At 70.3% G+C, this 19,185-nt stretch overlaps 3 protein-coding genes across 7 annotated transcripts; all 3 read left to right on the top strand.

The window, feature by feature from the left end:
- Positions 1-640: 640 nt before the first annotated feature.
- On the top strand, positions 641-4,742 carry TAMALIN (trafficking regulator and scaffold protein tamalin). Of its 3 annotated transcripts, XM_064474224.1 has the most exons (8): positions 641-808; positions 2,371-2,420; positions 2,861-2,915; positions 3,294-3,396; positions 3,477-3,570; positions 3,652-3,718; positions 3,800-3,866; positions 3,948-4,742. In XM_064474224.1, the coding sequence occupies exons 1-8, from the start codon at positions 668-670 to the stop codon at positions 4,373-4,375; spliced, it is 1,005 nt and encodes a 334-aa protein (XP_064330294.1). In that variant the 5' UTR covers positions 641-667; the 3' UTR covers positions 4,376-4,742. The 3 variants fall into 3 exon arrangements, with proteins under 3 accessions (XP_064330294.1, XP_064330295.1, XP_064330297.1); XM_064474225.1 differs by lacking the exon at positions 2,371-2,420; XM_064474227.1 differs by lacking the exon at positions 3,800-3,866.
- Positions 4,743-8,345: 3,603 nt separating this feature from the next.
- On the top strand, positions 8,346-14,083 carry NR4A1 (nuclear receptor subfamily 4 group A member 1). Its single transcript, XM_064474220.1, has 7 exons — positions 8,346-8,498; positions 11,380-12,188; positions 12,431-12,560; positions 12,679-12,830; positions 12,904-13,106; positions 13,188-13,366; positions 13,465-14,083. The coding sequence occupies exons 2-7, from the start codon at positions 11,382-11,384 to the stop codon at positions 13,719-13,721; spliced, it is 1,728 nt and encodes a 575-aa protein (XP_064330290.1). The 5' UTR covers positions 8,346-8,498; positions 11,380-11,381; the 3' UTR covers positions 13,722-14,083.
- A 2,445-nt stretch (positions 14,084-16,528) lies between these two features.
- ATG101 (autophagy related 101) lies at positions 16,529-18,581 on the top strand. 3 transcript variants are annotated; one of them, XM_064474311.1, is made up of 3 exons: positions 16,529-16,581; positions 17,231-17,519; positions 17,657-18,581. In XM_064474311.1, exons 1-3 carry the CDS (start codon positions 16,565-16,567, stop codon positions 18,059-18,061), a joined length of 711 nt encoding a protein of 236 aa, XP_064330381.1. In that variant the 5' UTR covers positions 16,529-16,564; the 3' UTR covers positions 18,062-18,581. The 3 variants fall into 3 exon arrangements, with proteins under 3 accessions (XP_064330381.1, XP_064330383.1, XP_064330384.1); XM_064474313.1 differs by having other exon boundaries at positions 16,548-16,585; XM_064474314.1 differs by lacking the exon at positions 16,529-16,581 and adding an exon at positions 16,780-16,803.
- Positions 18,582-19,185: the final 604 nt, after the last annotated feature.

Raw genomic sequence — 19,185 nt, 5'->3', positions numbered from 1 at the left:
AGGCTGCCCGGGGCTGCGCGATGTGTCCGCAGCAGACACCGCGTCTGCCTCCGGGAATTGTTCTTTCCCGGTCCTCAGTGCGGGCACCGCTCTTGCAGGAACGCTTTAAATCCCCCCACCTGCCCCCTTGGAAGTGTGGCCGGGGGCGCCGGCTGCCCCCCACCGCCAGCTCCTGCCTTGGGTTAAACCCTAAACGCGGCTGTGGTGGCAGGGTGTTGTGCTGTGGGGTGGAACAGCGGTGGGTGCTGGCCCTGGGGAGTGGCAGAGCTCCCGCGCCGGGAGCGCCCGGCTGGTTTCTCCCATCATCACCACCATCATCATCACCACCACGACGCTCTCCAGGCCGATGCAGCCCCTCCTTGGTTCCCCCCGCGGTGCCGCCACCCCCGCAGCCTCCCGCCCGGCTCCCCCCGGCCCCCGCTGCCCCACAGCACCACCCCCGGGACCCCCACGCCGCACCCCACGGAGGGGGGGGGGGGGTCTCTGCGCCGGCACCCACGGCTGGGGCCGTGCGGGGCGGGGCTTATCGCAACGGGGCGTGGCCTAACGCCCAAGGGAGGCGTGGTTGGGGCAGAAGGGGGCGTGTGATGCCGGAGGGGGGCGTGGCGGGCGCTGGCCCCGCCCCCGCGGACTATAACCGCGGCGCTCGGGGCGGCGGGGCCCGGCCATGACCCTGCGGCGGCTGCGGCGGCTCCGGCCGAAGGAGGAGGATGCGGCGGCGGCGGCGGCGGCCCCGGAGCGCCCCGGCCCCGCCGACGTGTACCGGGCGCTGGCGGCCGCCGGCGGTACCCTGCCCCGGGTGCGGAAGGTAGGGTTGCCGGCAGTCCCGGGCGCGGGGAGGGGCGGGCGAACCCCCCCCCCGGCAGTGCACCGGGATCGGTGGGGACACAGCGCCGGCACCGGCAACGGGTTTTGGGACGGGAGAGGAGGGGGGGGGACACACCGGGGGTGCGGGGTGTCCCCGTCCCGCACTCCGTGGGGCTGCCCCGGCGTCTTCTCCTGGGCTATTGCCCTCCCCGGTGTCGCGGTCCTGCCCCTGTGACACCCCTCCACCCCCCCCAGCCTCTTTTCCTGCCCCAGCGCCTCCCCACCCCGGTCCCATCCTGCCCCAGCGCCGTCCCGGTGTCCCCAACCCAGCGTTGCCCCCCCAAGCGTCATGTCTCGCCCCGGTATCTTCCCTGGGAGCCCACCCCAGCGCCCCCCCAGGCCCCCCGTCCTGTCCCGGTTCCTCCCCACGCCCTGCCCTGCAGCCTTTGGGGCGCAGGGACAGGCACCCCCCACCCCAGTGTACGCGGCCATGTCACCGGGACAGGCGCGTCCCCGCGGGCGCTGCCCTGCAGGGAGGGCAGGGGGACGGGGCACGAGGTACCCCAGGGTCCGGTTTGGTGGGGTGCGCGGCCATCCGCCGCCGTGCCCCCGGGAAAGCCCCCTTCCAGCGGCGCTGGGCTGTCACCGCCCCGACGCTCCCCCCGGCGCTTCCTGAACGTCGGGGGGAAGCGAGAGCGGAGCCGACATCCGGAGCAGAAGCGGCTCTCGCGGCCGTGCTGGCGCAGGCTGGGTCACATGCGGTGGCCTGGCTCCCGCTCACCGGCCGAGGCCACCGCCGGATACGTCCCCGAGGGGGCTGGGGTGTCCCACGTCACCTCCTTGTCACTGGGGTGACGTGGGGGCCCGACGTGACGGGCGGCAACTTTTCCTAGGGCAAGCACACCCAATTCTGGTGCTTTTGCACCTAAACGCCCGCGGATACATTCAGAACAGCCAGCCGTGGGTCCGGTGACACCTGTGGGGCTGGTGACACCCACGTGGCATAGAGCAGAGCGAGCCGGTGGCACCCGGCTGCCGCCAAGATGGGCCACGTGCCACTCTCGAGGCACAGCTGACGGTGATGCCGGCCGCACCACGGCGGCCGGAGCCCAGCGGCCACGGAGGGGCATTTGGGGACAGCCCTGTCACCTCCTGCCCCGCAGCAAGGGTCCTGCAGTGCCCGGCTGGTCCCTCCACCCGCCCACGCCTCCGTGTCCTCCACAACAGGGACATTGTCTGGGCCAAGGGGGGGGATTTTGCATGGAAAAACCCGACTTTGTGACCACAACAGGGCCTCTCTGTGCCCGGGGCCCCCCCAGAGCATGGCGTGGGGTGGGGTGCGGCACAGCCTGACGTCAAAGCGTGGGGTGAGCGCGGAGCAGATGTGAGGGTGGCTTTGAGCACCGATAAAAGCCTCGTTATGCCCGACCAGTCGGGGGGGCGGTGGGTGCACCCGGGTGCTGGTTCGGTGCCGGCTTGGCCCGATTCGGCCATCCCTGGAGGGGGTCACGGGGCATGTGCCCTGGGACAGTGTCCCCCCTGACAGCTCTCCCCTTGCCGCAGGGCGCGGGGTTCAGGTGGGCATCCCCGAGCCAGTCCCCGGAGGAGCACAGGTAGGGACGGGAGACCGGGTCCTGCTGATGGGGGGGGACATGCAGGAGTGGGGCTGGGGTTGGTGTCCCAGCAGGTTGGGGCTCAGCCTCCCTGGACACCCCGAGGGGGCTGGAAATGTGGGTGATTTTATGGGAAAACCTGGGGTGGGTGAGAGCAACAATGGGGTCACAGCTCACTGGGGGGCCCTGACACCCCCAAACTCCATGGGGACCTTGCCTGGCACCCACGGGACAGGCTGCAGGGCTCTGGCCAAGGCCAGTCTGGTGGGGCGGTCCTGTCCTTGAGGTGCTGACCCTGGGGTCCCGACCCTGCCCCGCACAGTGAAAACCCAGACCCCGAGGCAGCGTTTCATTAGAGAAGTAGCCGAGGTGTCGGTGGGTGAGTCGGGGTTGGGGGGTACCGTGGGCTCTGCCTTGTCCCTGATCCCCGTGTCCCCCAGGAGGGTGGTGACGCTGGAGAAGAAGGCAGAAGAGACCTTCGGCTTCGAGATCCAGGTGGGTTTGGTGCCGAGCTGTACCGTGCCGTGCCGAGCTGTGCCACACTGAGCCCTGCTACGCTGGGCTCCCCACCCTTCCAGCCCGCACCTTGCTTTGCATCGAGGGTATTTTTAAATTGTCTCTGAGCCAGGGTTTATTTTTAGTGGTGACGGAGCTGCCTGGTTACCGAAGCCTCCCCCGGCCGTGACGGCGGGGGCGGCTGGGGGGGGCCCTGCTTGGGGCACAGCAAAGCAGGGTGAGACCCCCTGGGCCGGAGTGCTGCCCTGCATCGCCCGGCAGCAATTAAATGCTGCAATTGTCACCTCGTGGCTGCTGCTTGGGGGGGACCCCGGGGGTCGGGGAGACCCTGTGTCCCTCACCAGCCCCCTGTTTCAGACCTATGGGCTGCACCACCAGGACAGGAACAGCGTGGAGATGTTCACCTTCGTGTGCCGGGTGCATGGTGGGAGCCCGGCCGAGGCGGCGGGACTTAAGGCCGGTGAGTGCATCCCCGGGGGTGCTGGGGGGGGCCCAGCAGTGGGGACTGGTATCCCTGAGCCCATTCCTGCCCTGCTCCAGGGGACACTATCACAGGGGTGAACGGGTTGAACGTGGAGGGTGTCCGGCACCGTGAGATCGTGGAGATCATCAAGAACTCGGGAAACATGCTCCGGTGAGCTGGAGGGGGGTGGGGAGGGGGGTGGGTCGTGGGGTGGCCTCCAGCCCCCCCGCACTGACAGCTGCTGCCCCACAGCCTTGATACCCTCTATGGGACGTCCATCCGGAGGGCTGAGCTGGAGGCCCGGCTGCAGTACCTGAAGGTGAGGAGGCGGGGTTTGGGGGGGTCAGGGGGCAGCTGGGGACCCCCCTCAGGGTCCTCATCCCCCTCCACTTCCCTGCAGCAAACACTCTATGAGAAGTGGGGGGAGTACCGCTCGCTGATGGTGCAGGAGCAGCGGCTGGTGCGCGGTGAGCGGGGGCCTGGGGGGGGCAAGGGGGGCTGTGGGGCACCCTCCAGCCCCCCCTGACCTCCCCCGTGTCCCCTGTCAGGTGTGGTGGCCAAGGACCCCAGCATCTACGACACACTGGAGTCGATCCGCTGGTGCCTGCAGGGTGAGGGGGGGCTGCCTGGAGGCTCCCCCCAGGCCAGCGCCTGCGGCAGCGACGACTCCCTCTACCAGACCTGCCTCTTCGCCTCCACTGACTCGCTGGATGGGGACAAGGATGGGAACAAAGATGGGGACAGTGGGGGTCCCGCGCCCCCTCCGCCGCGACCCCGGACAGCCCTGGCCCGCAGCGCCAGCCTCAAGTGCAGCGGGGGGCCGGGGGCTGCAGGGCGGCTGTGGGCCCGGGCCGGGGACCCCGGGGAGGGGGCGGCCGCCCCCCGCAAGGGCCGGCACAGCAGCTTCCGCCGGCGGCTTCTCAAGTTCATCCCAGGACTGAACCGGGCGCTAGAGGAGGAGGAGAGCCACCTCTAGCCAGGGGCACCACCGCCCCCCCCCACGCCTATTTATTTATTTATTGCAATGGGCTGCGCACCCCCAACGCACAGCTCCCTGGGGGCCACTGGAAGGAGCTCGGGGCCAGCCCTGGGGGTCCCAGCTTGGCCCCTCCAGGCTGTGGGGGTCGCAGCACCGAAGGACAGACATGGGGACCCTCCCCAAGGTGGCTTGTGAAGCCCCTACTCATCTCAGGAATAGGTGCCCTCCTCGCTGGGGGGCACAGGGAGGGGTCCCTGCATCCCCCCTGGCTCGGGGTGCCACGGGGGTCCTGCCTTCCACTGCCCAGGGGGCTTTTGTACTGTGCCGGCGTGCTCAGTGCTCGCCAATACAGAGACTTTTTGCAGCAGCGTGTGGCTGTGACTGGGGGGGGACAGAGCCCTGTGGGGACGGGGATGAGCTGGCTGGGGAGGGTCTGTGTCCCTGGAGGGAGCTCACTGTCCTGCAGACCCCCATGCTGCCACCCATGCTGCCCCCTTTGCCCTCCCGCTAGCCAGCTGGGCTCTGGGCAGGAAGGCCTTGGCGCTGACCAGCATCACCTTGGACCCTGCGTGGGGTCCCAGGGACCCCCTGTGTCCCCCCACCCGCAGCAGCCCCCGGTGCTGTGGGCCGTGTCCTGGTGCTGCGGGGCCCTGGCCAGGCCCTTCCTGCCCTGCTTCCTCCAGCAGCTGGCGGGAAGCTGGTCCCACCCCGAGCCCTTCCGCCGCAGGGGCCAAGGGTACCCACAGGGAGCCGGGTGGGCACTGGGGTCCCCCAGTTCCCTGCCCCATTGCCCCCCAGTCCCACCAAAACAGCATCTAGAGGTCTTGGGGGGCACAGAGCACCCCTCAACTGCTGCATCGAGCACCCATGGGTGCACGAGTGTGGCCTTGTATGAGCGCTCTGTGCAAGCACCGAGAGCCTGCAGCCCCCGCCTCAGTTTTCCCCTCTGGTTTGTTCCTGCCCCTGGCTGGGCCGTAGTGTGTCTAGGACCCCCCCTCCCCAGCTCCTGCACCCCACAGCCGGCCCCCGGGGTGTGTGGTCCTGGCTCAGCCCGCCGGGACCCTTTCGGGGTTTCTGAAGGAGACTTTTGGGGATGAGAAGCTGGGGGCGCGGGGGGGCCGCGCTGCCCTGCAGTGGGGTGCGCGCGTGTATGCCGCAGGGCTGCGTGTGCACGCGTGTGCTGTGTGCCTGCACGTGTGCGTGGGGCAGGGCCGCGGGGGTGCGCGTGGGGTCCGGCCGCTCTCCTGCCTTGTCCCCGTTCCAGGACGGCTCCGTGCTTGGACATTTATGGTCTGGCTGTCAGGGCCGCACGCGCGGCCCCGGCTCGCAGCACCCGCCTGCGCGCTGCCAGGGTCGGGGCACCCCGTCCCCGTCACGGGACCCCCGCGGCAGCTGCCACCCCACGCAGAGCTTTTTATAGCCCCAACCTGCGGTTGCGTGTGCCCAGGGCTGGGCAGGCGCTGGCTGGACACCAGGGTCACGCGTGGCACCGGCTGTGCTGGGCAGTACTGGTGGGGCCGAGGCTGCAGCGTTTGGCCCGGGAACGCCCCGGAGCAGCCAGTCTTTAGGGACAAATATAGGCCTGGGGCAGGGAGCCAGCGCCTGCTGTGGGCACCCCGCAATCCCCAACACCCACCCGCCTGTGGGCACCCCATGGTCCCCCAACGCCCACCCGCCTGCGAGCACCCTGCAGTCCCCCACACCCACCTGCCTGCGAGCACCCCACAGTCCCCTGATGCCCACCAGCCTGTGAGCCCCCTGCAGTCCCCTGACACCCACCCGACCCCAACCACCCAGGTCCTGGGGGCAGTGGGGAGGGTGAAGGACCCGCTGGTGGCCCCCGTGTCCCCATGCCCTCGCTGGGGGCTGGGGCAGATGGGGCACCCCGTGGCCGGTGTGAGCCGGGGCTCCACCCGCGCACCCCCGTGGCCTTGCCGGGGTGACCGGGCTCAGGTTTCCTCCCCCGGCGCTGGCCGGGCCCCGCGGCCTCTCCCGGGGTACAGCTAATCCCGGGTGCGGGGGCCGCCGGCGTCACCCTCCTGCCGCCGCAGCACCGGCACCAAGCGAGGGGTGCGAGGGGGCTGCGGCCGCCGCGCTCTGCGCCCCCGGTGGCTCCGGGACCACCCCGATGGCTCCGGGACCCTCGACAGCTCCAGGACCCCGGCTCCGATCCTGCCCTGGGGGGGGTCCTGGCCGTACCCCCGGTTTGCACCGGCTGCAGCCCCGGGCTGAGCCCCGGTACCGGCCCCGCCGTTCGCGAGGTGCGGTGACCCCGCCGGGTCCCGGCCGAGGCCGGGGGATCCCCGCGGGGGCGGCCCCCGTGATGCCGAGGGATCCCGGGGACGTCAGCGGGCAGGTGTGACGTCACGGGGCCCCCGCCTGGGGCGGGCGGCGCGCGGGGCCGTGCGGCAGTGGGGGCCGGGGCCCGAGCGAGGGAACGGGCGGCGGGAGGCGGCGGCCGGTCCCGGGCCGTCACCCCCGGTACCCCCGAGGCCCCCCGGGCTTCCGGGGTCGTGCCCCCCTCCCCCCCCCCCCCCCCGCCCCGGGCCCCTCCGGTCCCGGGCTTCCCCCCCTGCCGCTCCTCGCGGGGGTCCCGTGACGCCGGGCAGGGTCCCGGTACAGGGGGTCCCGGCAGCTCCCACCCGGGCCCGCTCCCCACCGTGCCGCCCTGACGCCCCGGGAATGGGCTGCTGCCCGATACCCACGACCGGAGAGAGGAGACCGGTGGGTCGGGTCCCCCAACATTCCCGGTTCGCCCACCGGCAGCGGATACCGGGGGGGTACCGGGGCGGGGGGGGTACCGGGCGGGGTACCGTGGGGGGGACACCGGGTTCCTCCCCGCCCGTCCCTCTCCCTCCCGCCGGCCCGGCCCGCACGGGCTGAGCTCATCTTTCCAGCCCGCGGGCGCTGTTCCCGGCGCTGGGCGCCCGCCAGCAGCCGCCGTTCTTTCCATCGTCCCGGCCAGGGTCTCCCCGCCGGGACCGGGCGGGGGAGGGGACGACACACGAGGGTCCCACCGGGTGGATGCCACCCCAGGCCCGGCGACTGCCCGGGACCCCCGCGTGTCGTCCCCCCCACCGGCATCAGCCTCCCCGGGCACCGAGCGGAAGGAGACCCGGGGCACCGGCACCGGGGACGCCGAGTACCGAAGATCCCGGCTCAGATGGGCGCTGAGCACAGCGGCACCGGGGATACCGGCACCGAGAGGGCACCGGAGATGTGGGGTCCGGGGATGCCAGCACTTAGGGGGCACCGGAGATGGGGGCCCCGCAGTTACCGGAATCGAGGGGGCGCCGGGGGTGGGGGCACTGGGGATGGGGGCACCGAGGGGACGCCGAGGATAACGGCACTGGAGATACCGGCAATGAGGGGGTACCGGGGATGGGGGTACCTGGGATGGGGGTACCGGGGATACCGGCATCGAGGGGGCGCCGGGGCTGGGGGAACAGGGGATACCGGCATCGAGGGGGCGCCAGGGGTGGAGGCACCGGAGATACCTGCACCGAGAGGGCACCGGGGATGGGGGTACCGGGGGTGGGGGCACCGAGGGGACGCCGGGGATAACGGCACCGGAGATACCGGCACTGAGGTGGCACCGGGGGATGCCAGCACCGGGGTACCAGCAGCGAGGGGACATCGGGAATACCGGCAGCGGGGATGGGGGCACCGGGGACACCGGACCCGGGGATACCGGTCCCGGGAGGGCCCCGGGCTCTGCTGCCGCCCCTGCCCGTCCCGGCTCGCCGCTCGTCTCGGTGCCGACACCGGGGCCTCCGTCCCCCCCGCCGTCGGCCCCGGGAGCCCCGGGTGGGGCGGGGGGATGGGGAGCGGGGGGCGCCCGGGCTATTTTTAGCCGGGGCCGCGCGGGTATTTTTAGCGCGGGCGCCGCGGTTGCGTCAATGGAACCCCGCGTGCGTCACGGCCGCGCCCCCGCCGGAACCGCCCCCCCCCGCGCCTTCTACGGCGCCGCCGTGCGTCACGGGCCCGCGCGCCGCCCCGCGCGTCACCGAGCGCTTAAGAGAAAGTAGTGGCGGGGCCGGAGCCCGGCGGAGCCCGCGCAGCGGCGGCGGCGGCGGAGGCAGCGGAGCGGGAACCGGAGCGCCGCCGCGCCGGCACCCGGGTACGGGCGGTGGGGGCACCGGGCGGGGGGTGCGCGCACCGGGGGGTGCACCGGTGACACCGGGAGGAGCAGAGGCCGGGTGTCCCCGTGACACCGGGAGCTCAGAGCGGCGGGTGTCCCGGTAGCACCGGGGGAGCCGGGGTAGGGCGTCCCGGTGGCACCGGCGTCTCAGAGCGGCGGGTGTCCTGCAAAGCGTACGGGGTGGTGTGTCCTGGTAACACCGGCGGGAGCAGGGGTCGGGTGTCCCGTGTGGAACCGGGAGCTCAGAGCGGCGGGTGTCCTGCAAAGCGCACGGGGTCGGGTGTCCCGGTAGCACCGAGGGAGAGCCGCGGTCCGGCGTCCCGGTGACACGGGGCGCTCAGAGCGGCGGGTGTCCTGCAAAGTGTAGGGGATCGGGTGTCCCGGTGGTACCGGGAGCTCAGAGCGGCGGGTGTCCTGCAAAGCGCGCGGGATCGGGTGTCCCGGTGGTACCGGGAGCTCAGAGCGGCGGGTGTCCTGCAAAGTGTAGGGGATCGGGTGTCCCGGTGGTACCGGGAGCTCAGAGCGGCGGGTGTCCTGCAAAGCGCGCGGGATCGGGTGTCCCGGTGGTACCGGGAGCTCAGAGCGGCGGGTGTCCTGCAAAGCGTGCGGGATCGGGTGTCCCGGTGGTACCGGGGGGAGCTGGGGGTCCCGGTGGAAGGGACCGGGCGGTGTGCGCCATGCGGGGCTGGCCCTCGGGGGTACCCGGTGGTACCGGGGGGAGAGCCGGGGGGGAGGCGCACCGGGCGGGGGCCGGCAGAGCGAGGGGTCCCAGTCCTGGGGGTCCCAGGGAGAGCCGGACGCCGGGCTCCGAGAGGAACCCTGCGGGACCGGGAGCTGTTTCTCGGGGCTGCCCCCAGCCGTACCGGGCTGCGGGGCCGGGGCCAGGCAGGTCCCTGGTCGCAGGACCCCCCACCGGGTCCGGCTGCAGCCAGGGAGAGCCGCGGAGCCCCGGGGGCTGCGGAGGGCAGAGCCACCCCCAAACCGGGCATCGCCCCGGAGCCCCGAGCAGAGCGGTCGCGGAGCCGGAGAGGGCAGCGCCGTGCGGGCACTGCGGTGCGGGCAGGACTGTGCGGGCAGCACCGGGGGCACTGCTGTGCAGGCATTGCGGTGCGGGCAGCACCGGGGGCATTGCGGTGCGGGCAGCACCGGGGGCATTGCCGTGCAGGCAGGACTGTGCAGGCATTGCAGCGCAGGCAGCACCAGGGGCATTGCGGTGCGGGCAGGACCGTGCGGGCAGGACCGGGCGGGCAGCACCAGGGGCATTGCCGTGCAGGCAGGACTGTGCAGGCATTGCAGCGCAGGCAGCACCAGGGGCATTGCCGTGCAGGCAGGACTGTGCAGGCATTGCAGCGCAGGCAGCACCGGGGGCATTGCCGTGCGGGCAGCGCTGTGCAGACAAGCCCCTCACGGCCCACGCAGGCCTGGCAGCGGCTGCGTTTTGGCGAAGTGAGGCAGCAGGTGCCGGCAGGGAGGTGGGCAGCGTTACTCCCCTCCCAGCACTGCCGGCTGCTCTCGCCCACCCGCGGCCCAGGGCCCGGTGCCAGGGGCTGCCACCAGCCAGCGCAGGCAGCGGCCTCCGGGCCTGGGCACAGGCAGCTGCCTGCACTCCCAAATGAGGAATCTGCAATTACAGCCTGGGCCGTGGGCAGCACGGGGCCCACTGCTGGAATTTGCGCCTTGTCCCCTGGAAAGTTCACGGCAGGCGTGACCCCAAATGCCGCCAGTGAGCGGGCGAGGGCAAAACCATTTGAATAAGGAAGCAGCGACCATGCAGGGCGCTGCCCGCTGCTGCCAGGCAAACCCCGCACCAGGACTGCAGGAAGGGTCGAGGCTTTGCATAGCCCGGCTGGCAATTTGCAGCCAGGATTTGCATGCAGGCGAGGAAAGCTGCCACTGGCAGAGCTGGCATCGCCCACTGCCATGTCCCCAGCACAGCTTTGTGCCCTCCCAGCCATGTGCGGGGACAGGAGGCAGCCAGGGAGTCACTGTCCCCTCTGACCCCACCATCTGAGCCCGGCACAGTCCCTGTCCCCAGTAGACGGGTGCAGACCCCACCAGGGCACCGGGAGTGGGCTGGGGCCCGGTGGCATCCCAAGGGTGCCAGGGCTGGGCCCACACTGGGTATTTTTAAACCCGGCTCCCCGGATGGGTATCGGCTTTCTGAGAGCTGGTGAGAGCTGCTTGGACTTGGCTGGGGGAAGCCGGGGGACGGCGGGTTAGCTGGCACTGGTGCCGTGCCGGGGCTGCAGCGGCCGGGGGCCAGGCGCGGCATGACATTTAAAGGTCTATGAGATGCATTACATTATCGTCTTGCCATCGGGGTCACTCCTGACTTGGCTTTCAGCTGGACCCGGGACTCCTGTTACGTCTTATGCAGGGCCGGATCCGTGCCGCAGGGATGGGGGGCTGCAGGGTCTGGGGGGGCGGGCTCCTCTCCCCCCTGCAGGCAGCAGGTCTGGCTGCATTTGCTTTTCCAAAAGTCTCTGAAATCAGGGGGGCGGGGGGTGGCACCCTTGAGCCCTGGTTCAGCCTCAGGTCCGTCTTCCCCCGGCCAGCCCCTGGGCTCGGGAATCCGCCGGTCACATTCCTCCCTCCTTCCCTTTCGGCGGCTTTGCTAAGCCAGCGTTTTGGGGAATGTCCTTTGCACCCATTGGCTGTGGCGTGACCTTTCCTGGGGACGGCAGTGGCCACCACCGGGCAGCCACCAGCTTGGGGGGTCCGGCCCCGGCCACCTACGAGGGGGATCCCGGGGAAGGCCCTGCAGTTCTCGCCCCGTCTCCATCCTCCGTGAGGGCCGGAGGGGCCGCGGGGGGCAGGCGCGGCAGTGGGGGGCCCCTCTGACACCCTGCTCTCCCCACAGAGATGCCCTGCATCCAGGCGCAGTACGGCACGGCGGGCACCGGCCCCTGCGAGCGCTGCCCGGCCGAGCTGCTCAGCCCCGACGGCGGCCGATTCCCCATGGAGGTGGCCGGAGCGGACCTGGCGGCCGCCCCTGCCCTGCCCAGCTTCAGCACCTTCATGGAGGGCTACGCCGGCGAGTTCGACGCCTTCCTCTACCAGCTGCCGGCCGGCAGCCAGCCCACCACCACCGCCGCTGCCTTCAAGCTGGAGGACTTCCAGGTGTACGGCTGCTACCCCGGGGCCTTCGGCGGGCAGCCAGATGAGACCCTCTCCTCCAGCGGCTCGGACTGTTATGGCAGCCCCTGCTCTGTCCCCTCGCCCGCCACGCCGGGCTTCCAGCCGCCCCAGGCTCCGGGCTGGGAGGGATCCTTCGGGGCGTACTCGCCCCCACCGAACTACGAGGGTGGGCGGCCCTGGGCTGAGCCGGCCAAGGGCGGTGGGTCACAGCCCCCCTTCTTCGCCTTTGGCACCCCAGCACCCAGCCCCGGTGGGTCCCCTGGGACCCTGAAGGGGCAGCCGGGCCCCTCACCCCGCCTGGACCCGCGGCTGCTGGACACGGACGCCTTCGCCCTGGCCCAGGGCTCCCCCGGGGGTTTCGCCGGGCTGCCCCTGGCCCCCACCTCGCCGCTGCTGGAGGGGCCGGCGCTGGCCCCCACCAAGGCACGCAGCCCCGGGGCGGGCGAGGGCCGCTGCGCCGTCTGCGGGGACAACGCCTCCTGCCAGCACTACGGCGTGCGCACCTGCGAGGGCTGCAAGGGCTTCTTCAAGGTAAGGGACCCCCCCAAGGTCAGATCCGCTGCCAGGATATTCCCACAGTGCTTTGCAGCAGTGGGGATGCTGCGGGTCACCCCGGCGAGGGGCAGGGCAGGGAGCGCAGCCCCCGGGAGCTCTCCCTGCGGATGCGGAGCCGGATGCCGGGCTGGAGCGGGAGGCAGGGGAGGACAGAAGGGCTTTTGTTTGGCGGCTCGGCGCCCCGGGCTGAGCTTGGGCCGCTCCTTCCCCGCCCGCAGCGCACGGTGCAGAAGAACGCCAAGTACATCTGCCTGGCCAACAAGGACTGCCCCGTGGACAAGCGGCGGAGGAACCGCTGCCAGTTCTGTCGCTTCCAGAAGTGCCTGGCCGTCGGCATGGTCAAAGAAGGTACTGGGGTCCTGTCCTGGGGTGGGGGAGTTCCCAGCAGGAGTGGGGGGGCCCTGCTCCACAGCCCGACCTGGCTGCGCTGAGGACAGACACGCTCATTGCATGTCCCTCACCGCAGTGGTCCGGACCGACAGCCTGAAGGGGCGGCGGGGGCGGCTGCCCTCCAAGCCCAAGCAACCGCCGGACACGACCCCCGTCAGCCTCATCACCTCCCTGGTGCGGGCACACATCGACTCCGTCCCCAGTGCCACCAAGCTCGACTACTCCAAGGTAGGGCCGGTCCCACCCCGTGCCCTCCCCGGGGCCGCACCAGGGCCCGATCCTGACCCCGTCCCCGTGGCAGTTCCAGGAGTCGGTGCCGTGCCAGTTTGAGAAGGAGGATTCGGTGGACGTGCAGCAGTTTTACGACCTGCTCACCGGCTCCATGGACGTCATCCGCAAGTGGGCTGAGAAGATCCAGGGCTTCACTGAGCTGCCCAAGGAGGACCAGGACCTGCTGCTGGAGTCAGCCTTCCTCGAGCTCTTCATCCTGCGCCTGGCGTACCGGTGAGCCCCGGCACGGCGCGACACGGCGCGGAGGGGAGCCCAGGGCCGTGCCGGGAGGGTGACACGTGGTTGTGCCCGCAGCTCCAAGCCGGAGGAAGGGAAACTCATCTTCTGCAACGGGGTGGTGCTGCACCGCCTGCAGTGCGTGCGGGGCTTCGGCGAGTGGATCGACGCCATCCTCGAGTTCTCCCAGAGCCTCCACCGCATGAGCGTCGACATCCCCTCCTTCTCCTGCCTTGCCGCCCTCGTCATCATCACAGGTGAGACCCTGCTCCCGGTCCACACCCCACCACGGTCCCCTTCCCCACCCTGAGGCCATCACCCTGGCCTCACGCCTCTGTGTCCCCCCCTACCCTAGACCGCCACGGGCTGAAGGAGCCGAAGCGGGTGGAGGAGCTGCAGAACCGCATCGTGGGCTGCCTGAAGGACCACGTGGCGGCGGCGGGGGCCGAGCCGGGCCGCCCCGGCTGCCTCTCCAAGCTGCTGGGCAAACTGCCCGAGCTGCGCAGCCTCTGCACCCAGGGCCTCCAGCGCATCTTCTACCTGAAGCTGGAGGACCTGGTGCCACCACCGCCCATCGTTGACAAGATCTTCATGGACACGCTGCCCTTCTGAGCCCCCAGCAGTGGGGGTGGGCTGCTGCCAGCCCCTAACCACCACCGGCCCCACCCCCGGGGACACCTGGGACCCCCCCTGGGGACGCCTGGATCCCCCATGTGCCTTCGCGGCGCCGGGCGCAGACGCACAGCAGCCCCAGTGCCTTTCCCCCCTGGGGTGGGCATCGCCAGCGCGGCGCTCCCCTTCTCCCCTGTAAAAATGCCCCCCTTGTAAATAGCGAGCAGCCGGATCCTGTACAGAGCGGGGAGCGCGGGGTTGGGGAGGGGGCTCCAGCCCCCCCAGCCTCGTCCCCCTCCCCTTTATATTTTTTTTTTCCCTCTTTTGGCCATTTTCTGTATATAAACTTGTACGTACATCGAGAGGTGCTGAAAGGAGCCGTTTCTCTTATGCATATGTGTCCCCCCCGCCAGTAATATCATCTATATTTAATATATGGTGACACGCCAAGCACCGGGGCCGGGGACAGCCGGGGTGCCGGAGCTGCACGTTGCCCATGCCGCTGCCCTTGAACCGTCACTCACCCCCGCGGCGGCGGCTGCCGCGGCCCCGCACCTGTCACCCGCCTGATTTATCCTCCCCAAAATAACCGGGAAGCGTGACCGGGTCCCCCCCTCCCCGTGTCCCTGGGGACGTGGCCATGGGCAAGGCCAGCCCTGGGGGGGGATGGGGGGGATGGATGGCATTTGGGGTCCCTGTCCCAGCTGGGGTCTCGGGGCTCGGGCCAGGGTGGGGGGGTCCTGGTGCGTGGGGGGGAGGCTGGGTTGGTGTGGTCCCCTGGCTTGTCCCCTTCCTCCTGCCGGGGACAGCCTGGCCCCAGAGCAAATGTTAATGGGGACACCAAGGGCTGGCGCCGAACAAGGGCCACATTGAGGCGCTGGGCCGGGGGGGCCCTGCGGCGGTGAACAACAAGGGCCCCTCTGTCCCCCCCCGCCCCCGCCACGGGGAGAGCGCTGACGCACGGCGGGGCCGCAGCCGGGGGTTCGATCGGTGGGGGGCCTGGGGAGCCTGGTGCAGTGGGGATGGGGGGCCATGGGTGGGCTACCGGCATGGCACAGCATGGCTTTGCACCAGTTGTAGGGCAGGAGCAACCGTGCTGTGCCGTGGGGCAGGAATGGCCATGTCATGCCACGCCATGCCATGCTGTGGGGCAGGAATAGCTGTGCTGTGCTGTGCCATGCCATGCTCTGCCATGCTGTGGGGCAGGAGTGGCCATGCATTGCCATGCTGTGGGGCAGGAATGGCCATACCATGCCATGCTGTGGGGCAGGAATAGCTGTGCTGGGCTGTGCGTGCCATGCTCTGCCATGCCATGGGGCAGGAGCAGCTCTGCCACGCCATGCTGTGCCATGCTGTGGGGCAGGAGTGGCCATGCCATGCTGTGCCATGCCATGGGGCAGGAGTGGCTGTGCCATGCCATGCTGTGGGGCAGGAATAGCTGTGCTGTGCCATGCCATGCCATGCCGTGCCATGCTGTGGGGCAGGAATGGCCATGCCATGCTGTGCCGTGCCACAGTTCAGCAGCTGCCTGTCCCAACGTCCATCATGGTGCCAGCCCACACCCCAAAGCCACCGGGGAGAGCAACCCTCGGTGCCCCAAGGCCACCGGCAAGGTCACAAGCGGGGTGGCACGTCCCTGTCCTCTCCCTGCGGCACAGGGCTGGGCTCTGCCCACCTCATCCCCGTCCCTGTCCCCATCCCCTTGGCAGGGGCTGCTGCAAGAGGACCGGGGATGATGGTGCCAGCAGGGCCAGGTAAAAATAGCCCCGCAGCCGGCTCCGGCCATGCCGGTTTGCCCCGGGGCTGCACGGCACAGACACATATGTCACGGCGTGTGCCCGGCCCTCTGCCCGGTGACGTGCCACAGCCCTCCCTGCTGTGTCCTCCCCAGGACACGACCCCATGGCACTGTGGGCGGCCTGATGCCACTGCCCCAAATCTCCATGTCCCCCTGTGCCTGCGTACCCCATATCCTCGTGTCCATCCTTCCCCCTGTCCCTGCATCCCCCGTGTCCCTGTGTCCATCCATCCCCCTGTCGCTCTGTCCCCCATGTCCATCCACCCTCCTGTCCCTGCATCCCCCATGTCCCCGTGTCCATCCATCCCCCTGTCCCTGTGTCCCTCATGTCCCCGTGTCCATGTACCCCCCAGTCCCTGGGTCCCCCATATCCATCCACCCCCCCGTCCCTACGTCCCCCTGTCCCCCATGTCCCTGCCTCCAGTAGCCCCCTCTGTCCCTTGTGTCCATACGTCCCCATGTCTCCCCTTTTCCTTATGTCCCCATGTGTCCCCGTCATGCCAGGTCCGTGTGTCCCTGCTTTCCCCATGTGCCCATAGTGGTGTCCCCCATGTTCCTGTGCCCCCCCATCCCCTGCCCGTGCCTCTTGTCCCCATATACAGCCCCTGTGCTCGCCTTGTCTCCTGTTGCCGTGTCCCCCCGCCCTGGGCCATGGCACTGCGGGGTCACCGGGACCACCGCACCCCGAGTCCCGCTGCAGTACCGCCGCGGAGCCTCCAGACCAGGGGGCGCGATGCGCTGAGGAGCGCCCAGGGGAAGTGAGCCGCTCTGCGCCGCGGTATGCCCAGCTCTGTGGTGGCCCCCGGAATGAACCAAGCTGGCGGCGGTGTGGGGGAGGGCAGCCGAGGAACGGAACGCCGATTCCAGCCCCGGGGCCGCACCGCGGCCGGGAACTGCAACGGGAGGGGGGATACACCGGTAGCAACAAGAAGCGTAGAGTGAGGAAACGCGGCTGCTACGGCGAGAAGTGCCGCCACATGGGTAGATGGTTTATCCCGACCCCCCCTCAGATGGGCTGCGCCATTTCCCTCCTCCCCGCGGTCAGATGGTCGGTCCCGGGTGGTGGGTGCGGGCCCGGCCGGCGGCGCTGGGGGGGGCCGGGGGACGTGAGGGGGGCCGGGACCGCGGGGTGAGGGGGGGCCGGGGGACGTGAGGGGGGCCGGGACCGCGGGGTGAGGGGAGCCGGGGGACGTGAGGGGGGCCGGGACCGCGGGGTGAGGGGGGGCCGGGACCGCGGGGTGAGGGGGGGCCGTGAGGAAGCGAGGGGGGCCGGGACCCTCGGGGGTGAGGGGAGCCGGGGTCCTGGGAGGGGGTGAGGGGGCCCGGGGTCCCGGGAGGAGGCGGGGGGGGGGGGCGGTAGGGGCTGAAGAGGATGGAGGTCCTGGGAGGGAAGGAGGCCAGGACCCCCGAGGGTGAAGGGAGGTCGGGACCCTCGGGGGTGAGGGGCGCCGGGACCCTGGGAGGGGGTGCGGGGCACTGGGGTCCTGGTTAAGGGCGGCTGTGGGGGGCCTGGGGCTCTCGAGGTGGGAGTGGGTTGTGTGGGAGCCCATACCTAGGTGCCTGGGTCCCTGTGGGGTGGGGAGGGCACATGCTGGGACAGCAGGGTCCCCAGGGGCTGCATGGAGGGGGTCGGTAGAGGCTGTCACCCGGGGCTGTTGGCCAAACAGGGGCACAACTGAGCCCCCACTTCAACACCCTTCTTTCCCTGCAGGACCTGCCGTTGTGCCCCCCCGCGAGCCGCTCCCGCCATGAACTGCCGTGCGGAGGTGCTGGAGGTGTCGGTGGAGGGTCGGCAGGTGGAGGAGGCCATGCTGGCAGTGCTCCACACCATCCTGCTGCACCGCAGCACCGGCAAGTTCCACTACAAGAAGGAGGGCACCTACTCCATTGGCACCGTGGGCACCCAGGACGTTGACTGTGACTTCATCGACTTCGCCTACGTCCGAGTCTCCTCCGAGGAGCTGGATCGGGCCCTCCGCAAGGCCGTCGGGGAGTTCAAGGTAAGGAGCCCCACAGGGACCTGGCAGGGCTGGAAGCAGGAGCTTAAAGACCTGCAGGCTGTGCCTTGTCCTTATCTGAGAGGGGAAGGTCACTGTCCCTCGCCCACCCTGAGCGGAGCCATGCGCTCTCTCGGCAGGATGCGCTGCGCAACTCTGGCAGCGACGGCATGGGGCAGATCTCGCTGGAGTTCTACCAGAAAAAAAAGTCACGCTGGCCCTTCTCGGATGAGTGCATCCCCTGGGAGCTGTGGACCATCAAGGTGAACGTGGTGAACCTGGCTAACGAGCAGGAGCGGCAGATCTGCCGGGAGAAGGTGGGCGAGAAACTCTGTGAAAAGATCATCAACATCGTGGAGGTGATGAACCGCCACGAGTACCTGCCCAAGATGCCCACCCAGTCAGAGGTGGACAATGTCTTCGACACCGGCCTGAAGGATGTGCAGCCCTACCTGTACAAGATCTCCTACCAGATCACGGACTCCCTGGGCACCTCGGTCACCACCACCATGCGCCGGCTCATCAAGGACACACTGGCTCTGTAGGGCTGGGTTCACCTCGCGTGGTGGCACCTCTCCAGCGCAGCCCCTGGCTCTTTGGGACGGCGGCTCTGCTTGGATCTCTGCCTCCAGAAAGCCTCGGCATGGAGCTGGACTCGGCCTGGCCCTTAACTGGGGGCTGCTGCTAATTCGGTTTGCACCGCAGGGCGCTCGCTGGGCTTGGAGAACCGGCTTGGTGGCTCCTGGGCTGGCTGAGGGGGTGGCGAGTCCTTGGGGCGGGAGCTGCTGGTCGGCGTGTGCGGCATCGGCACCGGCTCGGCGCTGGGTTCCTGGCCCGGCAGAGCGATGCTGGGGATCGGTGCAGAGCCGGGATGGCGTCTGAACCCCGTCTGGCCCTGCCTGCGGCCGCTCTCCGCCTCACTCTGTGCCAGCACCAGCCTCGTCCCTCGTCACCATGTGTCCCCCCCAGCGGCACCCCCCATCCCTTGGACTGAGCTGCTTCCCCGCGGGGCCCGAAGATGAGCTCGCTGCCTCCTCTGGGGCAAAAATAAAGTATTTTTCCTTTTACCTGCAGTCTCGTCCCCTCCTGGCTGGTGATGGGGCCGGCGTCCCTGGGCTGGGGGGAGGCTGGGGTGCTGAGCTGGGGGACCCCATCGCATCCTCATACCTTGGGGCTCACCGGCCGCAGTCCGACTGGGGGAGCTGGCACCCTGGGGCCCACCCCCCTGGAGCGACACCCTGAGCCCCAGCTGCCCCCAGGCGCACCCAGGGGAGGGGACGGGGTGACCCCCTTCAGTGCAGGATTCCACGCCCCTCCACAGCAACAAGGGGGGGCAGAGCTGCTTCTCCTGCTCGGGGGGGTGCATCTGCCAGGCAGCAGCTTCTCGGCAGAGCGAGGGGGCCCGTGTGGGTGGCCGAGACAGTCCTTGACATCACTTAAATCCTCCCCATCTGTTGCCAACCCACCACCGCCCCACGCGCCCGCACTCCGCTCCTGGGAGGAAGAGGAGGAGGAGATGAACGCCTGCTCACAGGCCAGCACCTGGGGGGACACGCGGGTGGCAGCAGCCACCCAAATCGCCATCGTCTTGGTGCTCTGCCTCGCCGTCACCTTGACCGTCGTCTTCCTCAGCTGCAACCTGCTGCTGCAGGCGGAGAGTCCGGCAGCG

This window comes from Phalacrocorax carbo, chromosome 27, assembly GCF_963921805.1.
Source record: "Phalacrocorax carbo chromosome 27, bPhaCar2.1, whole genome shotgun sequence".
NCBI classification, from domain to species: domain Eukaryota; kingdom Metazoa; phylum Chordata; class Aves; order Suliformes; family Phalacrocoracidae; genus Phalacrocorax; species Phalacrocorax carbo.
The sequence above is the reverse complement of the archived record's forward strand: the minus strand, read 5'-3'. Positions and strand labels throughout refer to the sequence as shown.

What these genes read in the sequence shown, in the direction of transcription:
- TAMALIN (XM_064474224.1), top strand. Translation starts at nt 668, where the DNA reads ATGACCCTGCGGCGGCTGCGGCGGCTCCGGCCGAAGGAGGAGGATGCG. An exon ending in AACTCGGGAAACATGCTCCG is followed by an intron (nt 3,571 to 3,651) that starts GTGAGCTGGAGG and finishes GCTGCCCCACAG; the next exon opens with CCTTGATACCCTCTATGGGA. An exon ending in GGAGCAGCGGCTGGTGCGCG is followed by an intron (nt 3,867 to 3,947) that starts GTGAGCGGGGGC and finishes GTCCCCTGTCAG; the next exon opens with GTGTGGTGGCCAAGGACCCC.
- NR4A1 (XM_064474220.1), top strand. Translation starts at nt 11,382, where the DNA reads ATGCCCTGCATCCAGGCGCAGTACGGCACGGCGGGCACCGGCCCCTGC. An exon ending in CGTCGGCATGGTCAAAGAAG is followed by an intron (nt 12,561 to 12,678) that starts GTACTGGGGTCC and finishes CCCTCACCGCAG; the next exon opens with TGGTCCGGACCGACAGCCTG. An exon ending in CGCCCTCGTCATCATCACAG is followed by an intron (nt 13,367 to 13,464) that starts GTGAGACCCTGC and finishes CCCCTACCCTAG; the next exon opens with ACCGCCACGGGCTGAAGGAG.
- ATG101 (XM_064474311.1), top strand. An exon ending in AGGCCGTCGGGGAGTTCAAG is followed by an intron (nt 17,520 to 17,656) that starts GTAAGGAGCCCC and finishes CTCTCTCGGCAG; the next exon opens with GATGCGCTGCGCAACTCTGG.